General features: G+C 38.9%; 1 protein-coding gene across 16 annotated transcripts in view; it reads right to left on the reverse strand.

Annotated features, from left to right (window-relative positions):
* Positions 1-18,917, reverse strand: part of EPHA6 (EPH receptor A6) — an 872,277-nt gene that overhangs the window by 18,298 nt on the left and 835,062 nt on the right. For 12 of the 16 annotated variants that reach the window (XM_072812315.1, XM_072812309.1, XM_072812308.1 and 9 more), the window contains 2 exons: positions 16,113-16,262; positions 473-666 (listed from right to left, as the gene is read on the reverse strand). In XM_072812315.1, coding sequence (XP_072668416.1) covers positions 473-666; positions 16,113-16,262 — 344 coding nt within the window. Of the gene's footprint in view, positions 1-472; positions 667-14,054; positions 15,240-16,112; positions 16,263-18,917 lie in introns of those variants that run through there. The other 4 variants (XR_012024449.1, XR_012024448.1, XR_012024450.1 and 1 more) reach the window with 4 other exon arrangements.

Here is an 18,917-nt window from a genome sequence, read left to right on the forward strand (position 1 = left end):
GCAACAACAGCTGGGTGTGATCCTATCAGCGGGAAACATCCTCACTCCTGGCTGATTCACAAATTGCCCCTGTCTTGCTTGCCATTTCAAATAGAGAGACAGAACATAGAATGGACGAGAAAATTAAAGAGGCTTCAGATACACACAAATTCTACTCACGGAGGTAAGGAAAGACCATTCAACAAAGAAAGGACAAACAACAAAGACTCCCGCAAAAAAAATTAACTCAGAAAAATTAGATTCGTAGAAGACAAAAGGAGAACCTGTTTTCTGAAGACAAAAAAATCCATTTAAAAATGTTAATTGTTTTTTTTCACAGCTGATAAATAGAATATGGTTTGTATAAAATATTCTAAAAGGTGGATAACTAGACAGTTATCATGGTAAACTTTCTGCTCTCTACCTGTTAGTCTTGTCTACAGCCTGAAAGAAATGATTGTCGAGGGGGGAAAATCAACACTATGCATCTTACACAAGGATGTCCTCCACCAGGGTGTGAAGGGCACTGGGATTGCGGATCAGTTTGTCAAGGAAGCTGACAATGTCAGTAAATTTTGGTCTGTGATTTCTCTCCTTCTGCCAGCAATGGAGCATCAGCTGGTGTAGGGATGCTGGACAGCCCATGGGAGCCGGAAGTCTATAACCTTCTTCAATGGACAGAATGACCTAAATGCAAACATACACAGGTTAGTCTCTCACTTTTTGGGACAAATAACACAATATATGCTACGTTAGAATTCCTTTCTATACAGGAAGTAGAAGCCAAAACATCAGTAAGCACAAAAACTTGTGGGTACAAGCAGTCCAAACAAAGATAAATACAAAAGTTGCAAGTATCTACGTTAATAGCTGCTGACACCTCTTTGAGGAAATATGTTTTTAAACATGTAGTATTCAGAAGGGAGGTTAAGCTTCATCACAATTTCGAGAAATATTTCCTGTGCGATTTAGCTGGAACATCTCAAAACCCAATTAGGACATCAGAAAGTTAGCATAAGATTGATGCATTTTTGTGCAAACCACATGTGACAAATGCGTCAAGTAAAATTGTACCTCTGCTGAAGCAATGAACTCCTGAGCCATTTTTTATCCTCTTATAATAATGTCAGTGTGTATTCTTTTGGTGGCTATTGTTCCTTCTTTCTTCTTTATTGCTTGCTTAGTTTCTCTTTGCTTACTTCTGGCTTTCCCTGAGTCTGACACTGATAAGATTATGAAGTCCTCACAGAACTTCTAAGGTCATTAAATCCTCCAAATGCTATCAGTGGCTAGTTTAAGGGCACACAGCAACAGGATCACTCAGCGTGAGTATCTTCAGGGGCCAGGGCTCTGCGTAGAACGTTTTGTTCTCTCTGTCCAGCATGATAGCAGGTAGTCACATGTGGCTGTTGAGTGCTTGAAATGTGACTAATAGAACCAGGGAACTGAATTTTATGTTTCAGTTCATTTTAATTCATTAAAATTTAAATTGAAATAGCCACGTGTGGCCAGTGGCTACTACATAGGACAGGGAAGCCCTAGGAAAAGGATTGTCTAAAAGAAGCCAAAGTTACAACACAATGACAATAAGATGGGATCTATCTATCTATCTATCATTTATTTTTGTAGTTAGGAAATCGCATATAAAATAAGGCAGGAGAGTTATCTATTTCATATGTGGCCCACCTGCGAATTTCCTAATAATGCAATATAATTGATTATAAATTTATAGAACTTATTTTTTTTGTGATGTGTTCAAAATATTCATGTGACCCTTTATCCATTTTTTAAGATTTTATTTATTTGTGAGAGAGAGAGTGAGTGAGAGAGCATGAGCAGGGATAGAAGCAGAGGGACAGGGAGAGAGAATCTGAAGCAGACTCTGTGCTAAGGGTGGAGCCCGACATGGGGCTCAATCTCACAACCTCAAGATCATGACTTGAGCCAAAACCAAGAGTCAGACGCTGAACTGAGCCACCCAGGGGCTCCATCATGTGAACTTCTATTCTTATGTCATCCCTAGGAGAAAGGAAAAGGAGGTGGGAGCCTAGGAACAGACCAATAGTTAAAGATAGGCACAGCCCAACCTCATCCCTGCCCTCCATCAACAACAGAGATAACAAAATGCAAGTGGTGATACTGTTAAGTGGAGACCTCTTTTTATTGTAGCATCAGCTACACACTTTCAGTGGTTTATAAAAACATATCTGAATTTCTCTTTCAATGGACACTTTTTGACAGGACTCTGAAATATCCATAATTTATGCTAGAGGCAGTTTGCAAAAAGGAGCAATAATATGCCTGCAAGAACCTCTTAACTGCTAAGTGTTAGCTTTTTTGTTATAGGGAATTTCTCATAATCCCATCAGTGTCTTTGTGACCAGAACACTCTAACCTGTCATGATACTAGCATTTTTGTATTCATTTTATCTCATTATTGAACAGGATTTTTTCTTATCTGTTCTCTGATTATTTTTGCTATTAACTAGGTTTGCATCTTATAAGACCTTTTCCAACACATTTTAGTAAAACAGGATGCATGTGAAATGCTTGTATAACATCAGAAGTACTGTTTTGGAAAGGAACTAAGAAAAATAGGATAGAATTCCATATAAAAAGACTTCAAAATCCTACTCCAGGAGAGCTCTCTCGTTGAATTACCACAGTTACCTACTTATAAGTGCATAGAATAAAACAGATGACAAGTGAAGTTATGTTTTGAGAAAAAAAATATTAGCTTCTTTTATTGAGTATCTATCATATTCTAGGTGATTCACACTTTTTTCTTCACTGAATGCTTAAAGTAACTCAATATGATAGTTATTATTCCTATTCTTTTTTTTTTATTTTTTGTGTAGAGCCCAACATGGGACTTGAACTCACGACCTAACATCAAGACTGAGCTGAGATTAAGAGTTGGATGCTTAACTAAGTCACCCACGTACCCCTTCATTGTCCTTGTTCTTAAGGGAAAAAATCTGGACTTGGAAAGGTTAGGAAAGTTGCCTAAATTTACACAGCATGGATGGCAGAGCTAGCATTTCAATTAACTTCCATTAACTTCTAAAGTTTTCCTCTGACCATTCTCCAGAAACACATTTCAGTTCTCATAATAAAACTTCCTTTCCAATTTTTTATCAATTAACGTGACTGTAGGAGTGATTTTCATGTTACCTTTTGTCATAGCACCTAGTAATTGGACTTGTTTTTATTTGGAGCTTAAATTTTATATTCTGGGTAAGTCAAATACCTATTTACTTCACAGTTTGCAAAATGGTATCTCAGACTGAACAGAGTCATTTCTGAATGCTTCTGAGTCTTGTACACATTTCTATTATTGCATCTATTACATTGTATTGTAACTCTTCATCTGCTTTTCTGCTTGAAAGCAGGAATTATGTCTGTAGATTTTATATTCTCATCATTTAATATGGTGCCTGACCCATTAATAAGTATTATTGAACAAAATCAAAGTTATTAAGAAATTTTTCAATTTGTTTTGATAGAGCAGCAGATTCTTAGAAAACCTGAAGTTTTAAGCTACCCAAGATGGATTCAAAGAATGAGCATGGCAGCATTTGAAGTCCCCTCTGAAGGAAGTATTAGTCAAAACTTGGTGCATCCAGCAGCATTCTCCAAAATGATCTCTCTCTTGGGCTTGCTTGGACAATGAGCCTGTGAGACTGGGGCTTGCTATTCTCCAGGAGAGAAGCACTGGACTCAAACTCAGCTTTCTGTATGCCTAGTGGCGTCTTCCTCCCGTTGAGAGGGGTTCCTCTTTCCCAGTGCCTTCATGGTCCTTAGCTGACTTTCCTAGACAATTCTTGCAAATAATTAACACCCAAAGCAGACCGCTTGGTGCCAAGTGGGTTGTTCATATTCTCTTTTGGCAAAAGGGCTCTCATAATTGTCCTCTAAAAGGAGAGAATGACAAGAGAGTGTGGTCTCTTGTCTGGAACCTTTACCCATAATGAATTCAGCAGTGTTTCTGGTCCTAGTATGCTTTTTCTGTGGGGACAGTGGCCTTATCTTCTTGTCGACCTCCGACTTTTACATTTCCTCAATTCTTTAACATGTGACCTTGTAAAATTTGTTGAGCCCTATATCATGTCAGATGTCATACATGAAGGGTCCTTGTAGAATAATAGTAACAACAATAACAACAGTGACAATAACAGCTAACAATTTCTGAGAGCTCTTGGATACTTCCAGGTACCAGTTCTAAATGATTTACATGTATCAACTCTTTTAATCCTTATAATAACCCTGTGAGGTAGGTACCCTTGTTATCCCAATTTTACAGACAAGGAATGTAAACACAGAGTGATTTAACTTGCCCAAGATCATACCCCTAAGAAGTATGGCTTCGAGGGAGCCAAAAGAAGAGATTTAAGTGATATGATCCACAAAATGGTTAATAGAAAACATCTTTCAAATGGATTTTTAAATTTATTCATCCAAAGAGATATATATTAACCATTTAACATGTATTGTTGAGCATAGTATGTATAAGAGATAACAAATGGGCAAGAAATATCTGTCTTTGGGAAACATAATTTAGTGAAGAAGCCAAGGGAGTTTAAATATGGTAAATGCCAGGTAGAACAGGGAGTTATGAGAGTATGTAGAAGGAGTGCCTAACCCTGCCTTGGGAAGGCTTCTCAGAGGAGGTGAGCTGCATCTTACAGAAAATGTACAAGGTAGGAGGGTCAATTGGACAGGGTGAAGAGAGGAGATGTGACCTGATCAGGGAACAAAAGTAGATCTGTGCAGCTAGAATAGAGCCTTCAGAGAGAAGGATGGTGAGATTTGAGGCTGGAAGGTTAAATAAAAATCGTATTTCTTGGGACCTTGAATGATTTTGTATGCTACAAATGACTTTTTGCAAAGGGAAAGGGTTTTAGCAAGTAAATGACATTACATTTGGAGAGTACATTGGAGGGAGCGGGAGGTCAGGAAGGAGAGAGCAGGACGGCCTTAGTGGAGATAGCGGCTGTGGTATACAAGAAGTGGACCGATTTGGCAGAAACACAGGATAGGGTTAATGTTAGATGTGGCAGGACAGGTTTTTGAGTTGGCCAACCAGTAAAGACAGAGGCCACAAGAGAGGAAACAATTTTGGGGTTGGAGTGATGATGAGTTCAATTTCCTGTGAGCTTTCAGGTTTCAGATTCAAGTCACATATGTAACTTTGAGAGCTTATTACGTGCCAAGCTCTGGCCTAGGTGTTTAACGTAGCTCACTTTGTTTATGTCTCAAATTACCTTATTATGTGAGTATGGTTATGCATATTTTATAGATAAGAAAGTCGAAGCTCAAACTGATAAATAGGTTGGGTCAGTATTGCATAGCTAATAATTCCCTGAAAAAACGGACAGATATTATCATCTTGATAGTGCCTGGATCATGGTAATGGTTGGGAACATCTGTCCTGAGTCTCAAGCCAGATCTGTGACTTATTCCACCATAAATAGACCCTGAGCCTCTTTTACCCTCTTGTACACTCCCGGCTGCACTCTCGCCTTATGCTTAGCCTTCTCTGCAGGTTTTTAGATTTATCACCTACAGGACATAGAACTTCATGAGGTTATCATGCAGATACCTTAGATTTTTTTGTTGTTGTTGTTCAAAACTTACCCCATTCTTCCTTTGGGATTCCTGTTCTTTGCAAAGGGTACCACTGTTCTTCCAGTGACTCAAGGCAGAGATCAAGAAGCCATTTGGGTTTCTCTCTTCTCTGATGCTCAAAAGTAACTGAAGTTGTGCTGATTCTACCATCTTCATATATTTTAAATCTGCTCCATTTAAAATTATCCCTCCCTCCAAATAATTTATTTCCCATTTTGATAACAGTCTCCTAACTAGTCTACTTGTTTTCCTTTCCCTTCTCCAATCATATCCCACAGGGCACCTGAAGCAATCATGATGGGGCGCTGTGATCCCATTCCTCCCACATCTGAAAATCTGCAGTGGCTCGCCATGAGCCGGGCTCTCAGTCCTCACCTCTGGCTGCATCCAGGCCTTTGCTCTGGCCACGACAAAACACTTGTGCTCTTTCAGCTGGGTGAGTGGCCCCTGAAGAGCAGCAACTATTTCTTTCTCCCATATGTTCCCAGCCACCTAGCACAATGCCTTGTCAAGTCAAAGTCCCCCCACCGCCCCTCCCAAAAAAACCCCAGAGCTTCAATGGTCATATATGTGATCTAGGAAAGCTGCATTTTACAGCAGCTTGAGAAAACCTATATTAACCTTTATCTTCATAAACATGTTTTTTGTGAGCAGCTTTGTTTTATAGGTATTTTCTGATTCCTTAGTCAAGAACTGACAAGGAGCCAGAAGCATATGGGGTGCTTTGTCTAGAAGACTAATTGAGGTTTGTTGTTTTAGGATATGAAGGGGTGATAATTAACTACAGAGAGTTTTGTAACAGTTTGGTTTATGATAGTTGTAGGCTGTCATCCTTTGGAGAAGAGTTATACAAGGTTAAACCCTTATTTAAAAATGCAAGAAGAAAATTAAAGTGAAAAAATATGAAAATGACTACAGTAATAATTTCCATGCAGAGGTAGAAGGAATTAGATTCTGTCAGAATTTATTATCTAAAACCTGGCTGGTTATTCTAAATAGACCGTACTGGTTGCCTGTCATTGACACCGCAATTTTTAGCAGCCTAGAATCAACATAAGGCTCAGATGGGGCACGTAGCAGACTGTTCTGCTCTTGCTGAATCTGATGAGTTTTCCAATTGTGTTGACAGTTTCTGAATCAAAGCAGGCAATGTGCACCTTTATTAAAACCAGGCAAACAAGAAGTAGACAGTCAATATGAAGACGCTGAGACATCCCTGAACAAAACCATTGAACAAGGACTGCTTGGGCTGTGCAGGGAATCAGATTTTTATGTTATAAGAGTACTAACTATCTCCAAAAGGAAGCACACTGAATTTAGTTATTCATACTTTCTTTTCAAAGAAACTGTCAAAATTTTGGTCTATTAAAACATACATTAGTAAGTAGAATGTGAAATGGTTTTATTTTTATCTTCTAAATATTAATCATGGGTTTATAGAAAACCTATAATCTCAGGTAGAATGGGGATGATGAAGCAAAGGGTCCCGGTATACACTTTCTTTTTGGAATATTGATTACTTATGTGTGTGTGTGTGTGTGTGTATATGTATATTAGGATATTTGATTCATAATACAATAATTCTGAAAACACTGGTAATCTATTTTCCTGACATGCAATATAAAGGTTGTGTCTACATGGGAGAGGAAAAAAAAAGGTAGGAAAGACCTGGCTATATGTAAATAACATTTATAATCCTATACTGATTTTCTTATTCAATATTTTCAACATCCAGGATTTAAAATTCAGTGAAAGGCAATCAAAACCCAAATGAAGTTCAGTGTATGGTAAGAAAAAAGAGTACAGAGTAATCAAAGAAGGTGGTACAGGCAGAAAATATTTTTTCAGAGGCTTGTTTGTAATTTGTAGATCATTAGGGTGTGGAAACCTAAGATTTCCTTTTAAACTTTAATATAAAAGATTTCTTAAAAGTCTGCAGCTAAGGCAGTTCCCAAAGCTCACTTTTTGGAACTCACCATAGAATGTCAAGGACCTACTTAAAATGAAGAGTGCTCGTCTTCAGTAGGTTACCATCTCTGAGACTGTTGAATGTGTGGATAAAATGGGGAACAGTATGAAGTAGAGGACTCCCAGAGGTCAAAGGTTGTTGATGATAAGATCTGTCATTTGGAAAATCTTTTACCCCAAACAGGTGAAAGTCACACTTGTTGAGATAGATGACTAACACTCAATGTAACAATGCTTCAGTTTGTAAGTCATGGAAAAAACCTTCAGAAAGGAGTCACCTGAACCACATCAAAGTCCTAAATGGTCACTAATAAACTCATGAGTTGGGCAGATCTCAGTCTCCTCATTAACGAAGAACAGAGAACTGGACTCAGTGCTTGAGCTAGTACCTTGTAGCTCAAAAAAGCTGAGTTTCTAGAGTCCCTGAAACTGAAGTCTTACTCTGCAGGAGCTTTGGTAACATCTCTACATCTTGGGTTTCTATAACCTCCAGGTCTAGATTTGGCCTTCACCAATCCAGACAGGGTCAGACACTAGACTAAGAAGCTATGGAAATAAAGTTTATGAGTACAAAGAAGAGGGGGATTTTAAAATGTCCTCTTTGTACATGCTTCAAAGAGAGCAAAGATGGAATAAAAATGAGTTAAGAGCTCAAGCGTGTAAATATATTTCAACATGTAAATATATTGAAAGTATAATTAATTTTTTATGAAAACATTACTGGCATGTGGACATTTTCTAGCTTTGTGGTCATTTAGCTACAAAAAAGCTTCCCTCAAAAATTACCCTGTGGTAGTAGCATATTGGTTATTGGTTTCCTCTACTTGGAATGTTACCGTTTGAATTATTTACAATGATGATTGATTACCTTTTGTAATATTCTCTATTACTCTTGACTCCGTAGCAGACATGCATCATGCTAGTGTAATTAGTATGCATTTAATTAAAATGCTATTGCCTATTTACCATTAGTTGGAGTTATTGAAAAATTGAGAAAAGGAAGGCCATTTTGACAATTGCTTTGGTATAGTACATATTTAAATAAATGCAAAAATTCCCTCAGTAATATGGAAAGGTTGAAATAATGGGAATGGGCCTTTAGCAATTTCCTGTATCTTACACAGATCATTACACCAGGACCATTACATAATAAAGAAGAGTTTGGAAAATCTAATCAGAGACAAAAATTGGAAATGACTGGACTCTCTGAGTCATAAAATCATACTGCATTTCTAAGGTAAGTGGATTCTACACATCCACGGTTGTTGGCTGAAATACTGACCTATAATTGTCAAGGTTATAGAATTATGAGGACAAACAAGAAATAGGGTAAAAGGTTATATATATTTTCTTCCTTTATAAATTTTAAAAAAAGGAATCAATCCAGATAAGGTCAAGAGGTTCTTTTCAACCACATGACCTAACAAAAGAAACTTCTGAAGATAAACTCCAATTTTTTCTTCAGGTAAGCTTCAGAAAGCAATCTAAAGCAAAACTTACTATTCAATAAGAAGCTTTTGAAACTAAGGAGACTAAATCCTATGGAAACACTGAGGCAGCATTATGTTTCCTAGTAAGCCTCCAACGAGATGCTCCCTATTACTGCTTCTCTTACTGGGGAAATGAACTGACTTAGTAGCATATGCCTGAATGATACCACACCCAGGAGACATTTGGGCTTCAAATTGCTTCAAAGGTTTTTTTGTTGTTGTTGTTGTTGTTTTTTGTATTTTTCTTTTTGTTTTGTTTTGTTTCGTTTTTAAACAGCAGCATGTCGAGGGAACAACAAAACGAAACAAAACAAAAGCCAAGACTCTGATCTTGTGTTCTGATCATTAGTTCGAGTCAAGTCACCTCTTATTTATGTGGTGTTAGTTTTTTTCCCTACATATTAGCTCTGTGGGGATTGGGTTATTTGATGTTGCCTGCTGTTCATGTTTTGCTTCCATTTTCTTCTGCTAAGCACATTATACAGTGTAAGTGTTGGGAGAACCGCAGTGCCCTTGGTGTCATCTTTGGAACTTGCATGGCTCCTAGCATTACATTACACTCACATTGTACAATAAACAACGATTATTTTAAACTTGAATGAAAATAACATAAAACATTACCCAGCAGTACCTTAAAAAAAGAAGAAAGAACGCTAAGGAACAGCAAGGAGCTGCACCCCTTCCACTTATCTGTGATATGTTTCTGGTAGTAGGCTAAATTTGTCCATCATTAGAGTTTGATTTTAAACTACTGCTTATATACTTTTGTGAAATGTAATAAATATGGTACATTTTATAAATCTTTAATACCAAGACACGGAACACTACAAAAAAAGATTTATAGTTCTAAACAACAGTGAGTCAATCTGCATTCTTTTGCTAATAGAGAACAACAAAAACACTTCTCTTGTGACAGAGCAGCATACATAATTAAAGATGCTTTCATTTCATTATATAGAACCTCTGTGGTATAGACATTCCTTTGAAAATTAGACTTCTGCAGTATAGCTTCGAGGGTAAAGGCATGCACTTTGCAGTAAGCAGGGGGCTTGAACTTTGGTTCTACTATTAACTAGCTAGTAACCTTGGGTAAGTTATTTAAACTTTCTGGAAAGCCTCAGCTCTCTTATCTAGAAATGGGTAATAATAGTATTTATTTTTGATAATTATTTTGAAGATTAAATGAGCTAATAATCTAAAATACTGGGTTCATATTAAGCCCAGAAAATGCAAACTGTGATTATTACATTTGATTAATTAAACACCTTGTATATACCACTTTTTTTTTTCTTAAGATTTTAATTATTTATTCCTGAGAGACACAGAGAGAGAGGCAGAGACACAGGCAGAGGGAGAAGCAGTTTCTCCACAGGGATCCTGATGTGGGACTCGATCCCAGGATCAGGATCTGAGCCAAAGGCAGAGGCTTCACCACTGAGCCACCGAGGTGCCCCTATGCCAGGTGTTTTACATACATTATCTTTAATTCTTTTGAATCATGCAGTTGAATATTTCGAATTCTTTAACAGACAACATCTCAGAAAGCTTAAACCACCCACCTAAGATAACACAGCCAGTGAATTGCAGAGCTGGGATTTGAACCTAGTTCTTTCTAGCCTAAAGCAGTGGCTCTTTCTTCACTGGCAGTGATTTTTGTACCCCATCTCTGACTGGGCAACGTCTGGGGACATTTTAGGTTGTCATGTCTGGGAAGGTGGTACTGACCTCTAGCAGGTAGAGGCTGGGGATACCTCAAAACATCCTACAATGCACAGGACAGCCCCCCCAACCTACCCCCCGTAACAAAGAATCACTCAGCCGAATATGTCAATTTTGTCAGTAGTTCTGAGGTTGAGAAATCTTGCTCCAAAGCTCTCATGATCTTGCCACTATACCAGTGCCTCACTGGAGTACAGTGAATGCACGATGTTAATGCTTTGGTGCCCTGTGATACTGCCATAAATAAAGCTGATCTTGAAAATCATTTTATACCAAGAAAAGGACAAAATATTATATCTCTAGCAATACAGCTGCTTTCCTTTGGGGATTTCTCTCCACATTGTCTGTGGTTAAGGGGAAACTGCCGATCACAGTGCACCACTTGCCTCTGAAGGCACAGGCCGGCACACATGGCTAGCTGGGCCAATCCCAGTATTTATTTTCCTGGCCTGGTTTTGGTTCAGGTTTAGGGAGGACACTGACAGAGCCAACGGGAATCTTCTCTGGGACCGGTATGTGAATTTTCACAGAGGAGAATGCTTTCATTCTCCTGAGGTTGCTAAGCTGGAATGCTGAGCCCTGGAGCATAAAGAATACAACAAAGAGGACATCTGCAGTAGGAGAAAATGAGATCAATGGACCTAGGGAAGCACTCAGAAAACCCTGCAGGCTCCCTGGGATTCAGCATTGCTACCTTCTTAGTCCCATGAACGAATTTTTTTTTTTTTTAATATTTACTTGTTTGGTTTGAGTTTCTGTCATTTCTAATCAAAAAAGCACTAATACAGTATGCATGCTTTTTTTGTAATATATTTAAAAAATATGTTCCATTCACAGTATTGTTTCTATTTTTTAAAAAAAGAAGGTGTGAGGACTATCCTTGAGGAATGACCTATGCTACTTGGGGGCAGGGCCAGCACTTGGAATATCAGAACTTCATCTCCTCATCTACACAGTGGCCTCCTTGGGAGCAGGAACTGGGTTTTCTAGGTCTCTATCCTGGCCCACATGCACACCTGGCCCAGTGACTGGCACATGTTTAATAAGTTACCGCTCAATAGCTAAGCAGATGGCACCCGCTCTTATGTGTGTTAGGCCTTTCATGGACTAGTCTTGTATACTCTTTCCTCAAATGTACAATACCACTGACCTTTGGGAAACTCATTATATTATTCACTAAAACAGAGTCTACAAGCTCAGAATTGTTCATTGTAATAAAATACGCCATGGTCTACAGAAGAGAGAGGGACTATTTCATAAAAAATGATCTGAAATTTCCTAAACTCATTTAAAATCATCAAACATGTTAACATTCTGTGTTTAAGCCCACAGCTAAGTCAAACTCACCAAAATGTAGTAAAAATATATTCAAACAGAACATAGTCAGATTTTTATTGTCCAAAATATTACTTTCCTTATTTAAAATGCACCTTGGCAAACAAGAGACTCTACTTTGACCAAACGAATGAGAAATGCAGAACAAATAGGGAATAACCAGTATTTGAAGAGGAGCAGCTGGGAAAGTTTTGATTAAGCTATTTCTGCTTCCAAACAGAAATTCTGGTTACAGGATCTGTCACAGATATGCTAGCTTCCAATGTGTTAAGCTAAACAGAATTTCAACTCTTTACAGCAGCAGTAAAAATAGTCACAAGATACATGGAAGATTTTAGCTCTTACCACTTTCCTCTGGTCTTGTATTGATCTGAGGACCTCAAAGAGCTTAAATGCCTCCCCCACCCAGGACTTTTTGTTCTCCTATTTTTGGATCCTTGCTTGAATACCGTTTGGTAACCACCTAAAGACTATGAAAATCACCAGCTTCGTTCCTACCTGGTCCTCAAAAAAAAAAAAAAAAAAAAAAAATCAAGCTCTGGATGGAAGGGGCATTCAGGGTCAGCCCTGTGCTGTTGGCACTGGCAATCCTGAACAAAAGAGAATGGCTTTCATGCCGGGAGTCTGTTCCCGGCTACAGCAGCTTCTTCTGGTCCCAGATATAGTCTCTGTGGCCAAATGAGGTTTAATAGACAGAATCATTCTCTAAATGGTCATCTTGGCCACAGATCATCAATATACGTGGCCAGAATGGCTGGGTAAGCTGTTGGGCAAGATCCGGGAAGGGAAGGGGTTGGCAACAGATTCTGGAACTCTCTGGGCAACAATTAGGTATGATTTACATGGTAGTCTATGTTGGAAATCACACACTTGGACACGCTGCCCTCAGACGCTGCTTTCCTAAAAAAAAAAAAAAAAAAAAAAAAATCTGTCTTGTGGTGTGCTATCTGCTCTGCTCTATGGAAGTCCTATCTCCTTTTTGTCACCTCCAGAGAGACTCGGGAGTGCCCTAGATTTCAGAAAAGAACTGGAATCATTCCTCTGCTGACACAAGCATGATCATTTCTCCAGAGGTGATAAAAATCTTAGCTTATTATTGTCGAAAGGTATATTAAAAATCATCTAACCTAGTCCTTTTATTATTTTTATTGGTCATGAGGATGAGGCACTATTAAAATTAAGTGACTTTCATGGTTGAATTATAGTCTACATCATGATGGCTGTGGTTACTAAACTGGTGGTACAGTGTACCCTCGCTGGTAAGATGAGAACCCAGGAGGCAGGGGAAATAATGGAACTTCTCTTTATATATATCTCATCCTACAATAAGAAAGATTATTTATAGGGGCACCTGGGTGGCTTAGTCAGTTGAGCACCTGCCTTTGGCTCAGGTCATGATCTTAGGGTCATGGGATTGGTCATGGGATTGGGCCCCACCGTGGGTTCCCTCCTCAGGGAGCAGCCTGCTTCCCCCTCTCCCTCTGCCTGCTGCTGCCTTTGCTCATGCTCTCTAACAAATAAATAAATAAATAAAATCTTTAAAAAATATTTACAAATGTTTAATAAGATAACCAATTATGACTTTTATGACCACGTAGAAATGACTTTTATGAATGTGTATATAGCCAAATACACGTCTATGATGTACTCAAAATCAACCCCCTACCATTTTTCGCCCTCTTTTCACACAAAGCAGTGATTATCATGTTGCATACTGTATCTTTTACTTCTTTACTTTGTTTATAGTCTGTCTCCCCTCTGCTGGAGTGTGAGCTCCATGAGGGCAAGATATCATGGCCCTAAGTGGGGAGCTACATGGACTGTAAACCAAACCACCAAGAAAGAAGCAGTTATTTCCTCTTCTCTTCTCCTTGCCCATATCTTATTTTAGAAGCCTATTAGTGCATCTTCTAAGATCACTGTCAAATCACTTACTATATGATTCTATGGAAATCATATTGCTTTTGTATGCCTCAGCTTCACAAGCAAGTTGGACTTGCGCTGGACTAGACAATCTTTTGGTTCTTTCCAGGTATAACATTTGTTCTCTGTTCTATTTAGTTCCTAGAACAGAGAAGGCACCCAATAAATATTTTTAAATGATTAAATGAATATGTTAGTACAGTAGTACTGGTACATAACGTGCAAAGAAATATGCATATATTTCTGACATAGCTGTGGATGCTCAAGGTCTTTTTACTGGTAAGGGTATATTATTTATAATGTTTGGAGCCTATGAGTTAGGCATTTTATATTTGAAGTCCACCAGGGGAACTGGTTAAAGGGTTAAATGGGGTACTAACGAAGGAGGGCACTTGAAGTGAAGGCTCTTCTATGCAGTGAAGTCTGTAACTCTTTGGGAAAAGGATTTTTTATTCTGGAGATTTGTTTGAATGGCCTATTTTAGTCAAGAGAAAGTAGGACAAGTAGGCAGGCATTATTTTGGGCTTATAGTAGAGCAGGAACTATGGTGACTGAACCCAGGGCTTCCATTACCTTGGATAACAGGTTTAAAAAAATAAGCCCTTTTAGGGATTAATGGGGCAAATTTCTGTTTCTGAGATTCAACTTTAAAAGGGGCTGGAGAGGCAGTCACAAGTTGTCTCAAACAAGGCCCTGTGGCAGGAAAGAGCAATGAGGTCCTTCAAATAAACTTCCCTGAAGAATAGTAGAATCTAGGCAAATGAGCTGGATCCAGAAGTCTAAGTTTTGGAATTAGATGTAGAGGTTTCAGGTTATGGAGTACTCTATACTTAAGGGCAGATGCTCTGCATGACCTAGCCTCATGGGATCTGTGTTTTGATGATGTGCTTTGGAGAACAATGATTGAATAGTGTTTATGACCTCAAACCTGCCGCCACATAGGTTTCTAGACAGGGCATTCTCCACAGAATTCTCAACAGGCCCCCATACAACTGAGCGGGATTCAGCTTCAAAGGTAACACTGTGTGCCAGGGAGAAACAACAGCCATGGTGAACTAACCAAAGCCCAGTCTTCTCTATTCCTGGTTATAAACTTTATTTGCTACTTGAAGTCCTTTAGATACTTGGATACAGCTTGAGGCTGGGATGGAATAATGAATGAGGTGTGAGGTACGGAGAGACTGCCCAGGCAATGGACTGGAAAAGAGCAAAAAGAAATTTGAAAATAGTTTTACTCAGAGTGGTTAGGGATTTTCTATGGTTAAATTATCTTTTTTGTTTTGTTTTTAAACCTGTGAACATTCAGAATCACATTAGAGGTGATTTCCCATTAACATTGTTTCCGAAACCATTATGTACTTTGAGGAAGACACGTGAGTGGACAAAGTCCAAGTTCTGAGATGAGAAAGCATGAAATTAAAACACAGTTTCAGTTCTGGCAGCATACGGATTTGCATTGTCAGGGTACTTACATTTTCTGGCTACTTGTTATCTTTTGGAGGTCACGGAGATCAAATGGTTGTTAACTTTCCTGTTGTATAACGTTATTAATCACCAAAGTAATTTTTATAGGTAAAATAGAAACGAAAGAAATTGCATAAAGGATCCCATATCTCCAAAGAACCATACCGAATGTCATAAGTGCCTAAGAGCACTTGCTTTTTTTTCTTCTAAGTAATATTTAGTTTAAATTAATTTGCTCTTTACAGTGGTGCATTACATTGCCCTCAGGAAGAAAGGAAAGGTAAACATTATGCTTGGCTTTTTGTTACTTGTAGGTCAAGACTTGCAATAGCACAGCCATGCTGCATTAGAGCAATGTGGGTAGGAGTCTCAGACGTAAGGGGTGCATCAGGTATTCACATGACAAAGCCCATCAGCTGGCAGCCCTAGGACACCCAGGATAGCTCAGAGTGAAAGGTTAGTTAGCTTCTCTAACTCAGCCACAGACCCTGAACAGCTCTCAGGGAGATAAGGGCTAATCTGGGTGAGACCAAAGACGTATTTACTCCTCAGTGCTAATGTGTTTCTACTCACAAAAATGGCAATTTGACTATTGGTGGCACTTACATCTTGGTTAGACATTTCCCAATAAGGTCTCTCTCCATAGGACATGACCTCCCACATGACAATGCCATAGCTCCAAGCGTCGCTTGCTGAGGAGAATTTTCTGTAGGCAATAGCTTCTGGGGCTGTCCACCTTATGGGGATTTTTCCACCCTGGAAAACAAATTGGGAGATTTCTCAGGGGGCTCACAAGCGTATTAAAAAATGAAGCAGCAGTCCGGTTAAATAACTTTTGTTAGAAGGCTCTAAACAGTGCACGATAGCATGGGCATTTTAAATAAAACTAAGAGAACCAGAGTAATGTTAAATGTCAGATATTTTTTCCTATAATAATCATTCAGTGTAAACAACTTTAATGGGAAATAAGTCACACTTCAGGACTACTTTATTTCATTCACTGGAGAAATTTATTTTCACTTTAGATTCACACAAACTATCACGCCATTTGAAGAAAGTTCTGGGTTATAGAACATTAAATACCATTCAACATTCATTAAACATTGTATTATGTGTGTAAATAATAACGATAATAAGTTCTCACTTAATTGAAGATAAATGGTTAAATACAGGACTGAGACATTCCCTGCCATTCAATGTTTATCAAAACTTTCCTTCTTTCCTTTTTATCTATGATCACATTCATTTTGAACTTAAAAATCCTTTCATATTATATAAGAGCACCTGAGAAGGATTAATTTTTCTTCAGAACCCTTGAGGCTGGTTTATATTCTTGCTCTTCAGTGTTCAAGTCCACATTCGAGCGGACTAGAGAGATGAACCTGCGTGAATTTAGATTGCTCAGGCATTTAAGTCCGCTGATTGTGTCGCACTTATTTTTTTTTAATCAACATTCATTACACTGTATGTCCCGAAACACTGCAGAAGTCCCTTTTATATGGTAATGACAAGAATGAAACCATCCATCCGTTGGATTTACAGTCTGGGATCTCGATCTCGGCGGCGGGGCAGGGCGAGCGCAGCCGGAGGGCAGGCCCGCGCGGCGCCACCAGGGGGCGGACGAGGACAGGGCGCCCCCGCGCTCCCCGACTCCCGCCGGCGGGGTGTGTCCTCGGGCCCACGGCGGCTGCGGGAGGCACCCGGCGCGTTCCTTGGCCCTTGAGGAAGTGGGTCTGACCCCTTCGTTTATCTTATTTTTTTTAGTTTTATTTGTTTATTCACGAGAGACACAGAGAGAGAGAGACAGAGGCCAAGACAAGGGAGCAGCAGCTCCTGCGGGACCCGGGTCACGCCCGGAGAACCACTGAGCCCCGCGGCCCGTCTGACACCCTTAAAGGTCAAGCCATTAATCGAGTAAACACAACTTTTCTTTTTTCTTTTTCTTTTTCTTTTTTTTTTTTTTAAGTAATCTAAGCATTTACTTGAAGAGAAAACCGACTCATCCGAACTGGGAATAATTGGGTTTCACGAGGCAAATGAGAGCATTAATGGAATCTTCATTTTAAGGACCTGTGGCAAGAACCTTGGGGATAAATACCTTGAATTCAACCCCCTGATTTTACAGGCGAGCGACTGAATCCAGGGTTTAGAGGTTTAGGGATTCCTCTCCACATTATTAAATACATTATGTCTATTAATGTTATAATTATTGATATAAAGCTGCAAATACTTCACCGTGGGGGAAAAGCTGGGCCCAACGAAGTTTACTATTTTGACACTGAGCACGTATGGCCATATATCATAGCAGTATCGTGGGAGGAAGCCAGAAGTCGGACGTCTGGGGCGTTCACGCTCCATGACAGTACCAAATTAAGGCCAGGAAATTTAAATTTACCAAGTTGGTGATAGTAGTTTAAGAAGGTGATGGGTGGGGAAAGAACACGGTATTGCAAGAGGAGGGTTCATTTCTAAGCCCAGAGTAGAGTGGCCAGATAAAATATAGGACCCACGCTTAGGTTAGGATTTCAGGTAAATGACATACTTTTTTTTTTTTTTAAGTCTAAGTATGTCCCCATAAAGGAATATACTTTGTGTGTGTGTCAGTATGTCCCAAATATTGCATGAGACACTTACACTAAAAAGAAATTCACTGTTTATCTGCAATTCAAATTTAATTGGGCATCCTCTATTTTTATTTACTAAACCAAGCAACTCTATCACATGACATTTAAAAAAATCACAAATGGAAATATTATAAATAATCCAACACAACATTAAACTAGTATTCTGAAAAACAACAACAACTAGTTGGTATTCATTTCCGGAAGGGACAAGGACACTCTAACTTGTTTCTGTGCACCAGGACTACAACAGCCTCTTTTTTTTTTAACAGCCTCTCTTTTAGGGCATGTTTGTGGCTAAAGCACCTTGGTCTTGTGGCTCTGCATTTTGAAGTCCCTAAATCAGGCTCTGGTTTGTTTCAAATATGGAAGCCACACTTCCAGAGAATACAGACCAAATCTGTAGAGTTGACTTCAGAACAGATCCAAGAGCAGCAGTCTCCTTTGACATTTCTGACTCTGGGATCTTTCTCTGTCTCTCTGGCAAACAATGCATATGAGTGTGAACTGCTAATCTGCTGGAACTGTGCCTTTACTAGATCTTTGTGAGTTCTATCAAGACAGGCTAAAACATGTAGCAAAGGTGCATTCACTTATCAATGATATCTCATATAAATGATTCACATGTAAATTTGTATTTCACATAAGTTGATACCACATGTAAACAATAACTTTTCCCCTTTCTAAGATTCAATTTTTTTTTTCCTTCGAGAAGATATTACAGAAAATTTGATTAATAGCATTGCTATCTTTTATGGACCGATTTGTGTTTCCTCAAAATTCGTATTTT

This window comes from Canis lupus, chromosome 35 (genome assembly GCF_048164855.1).
Source record: "Canis lupus baileyi chromosome 35, mCanLup2.hap1, whole genome shotgun sequence".
NCBI classification, from domain to species: domain Eukaryota; kingdom Metazoa; phylum Chordata; class Mammalia; order Carnivora; family Canidae; genus Canis; species Canis lupus.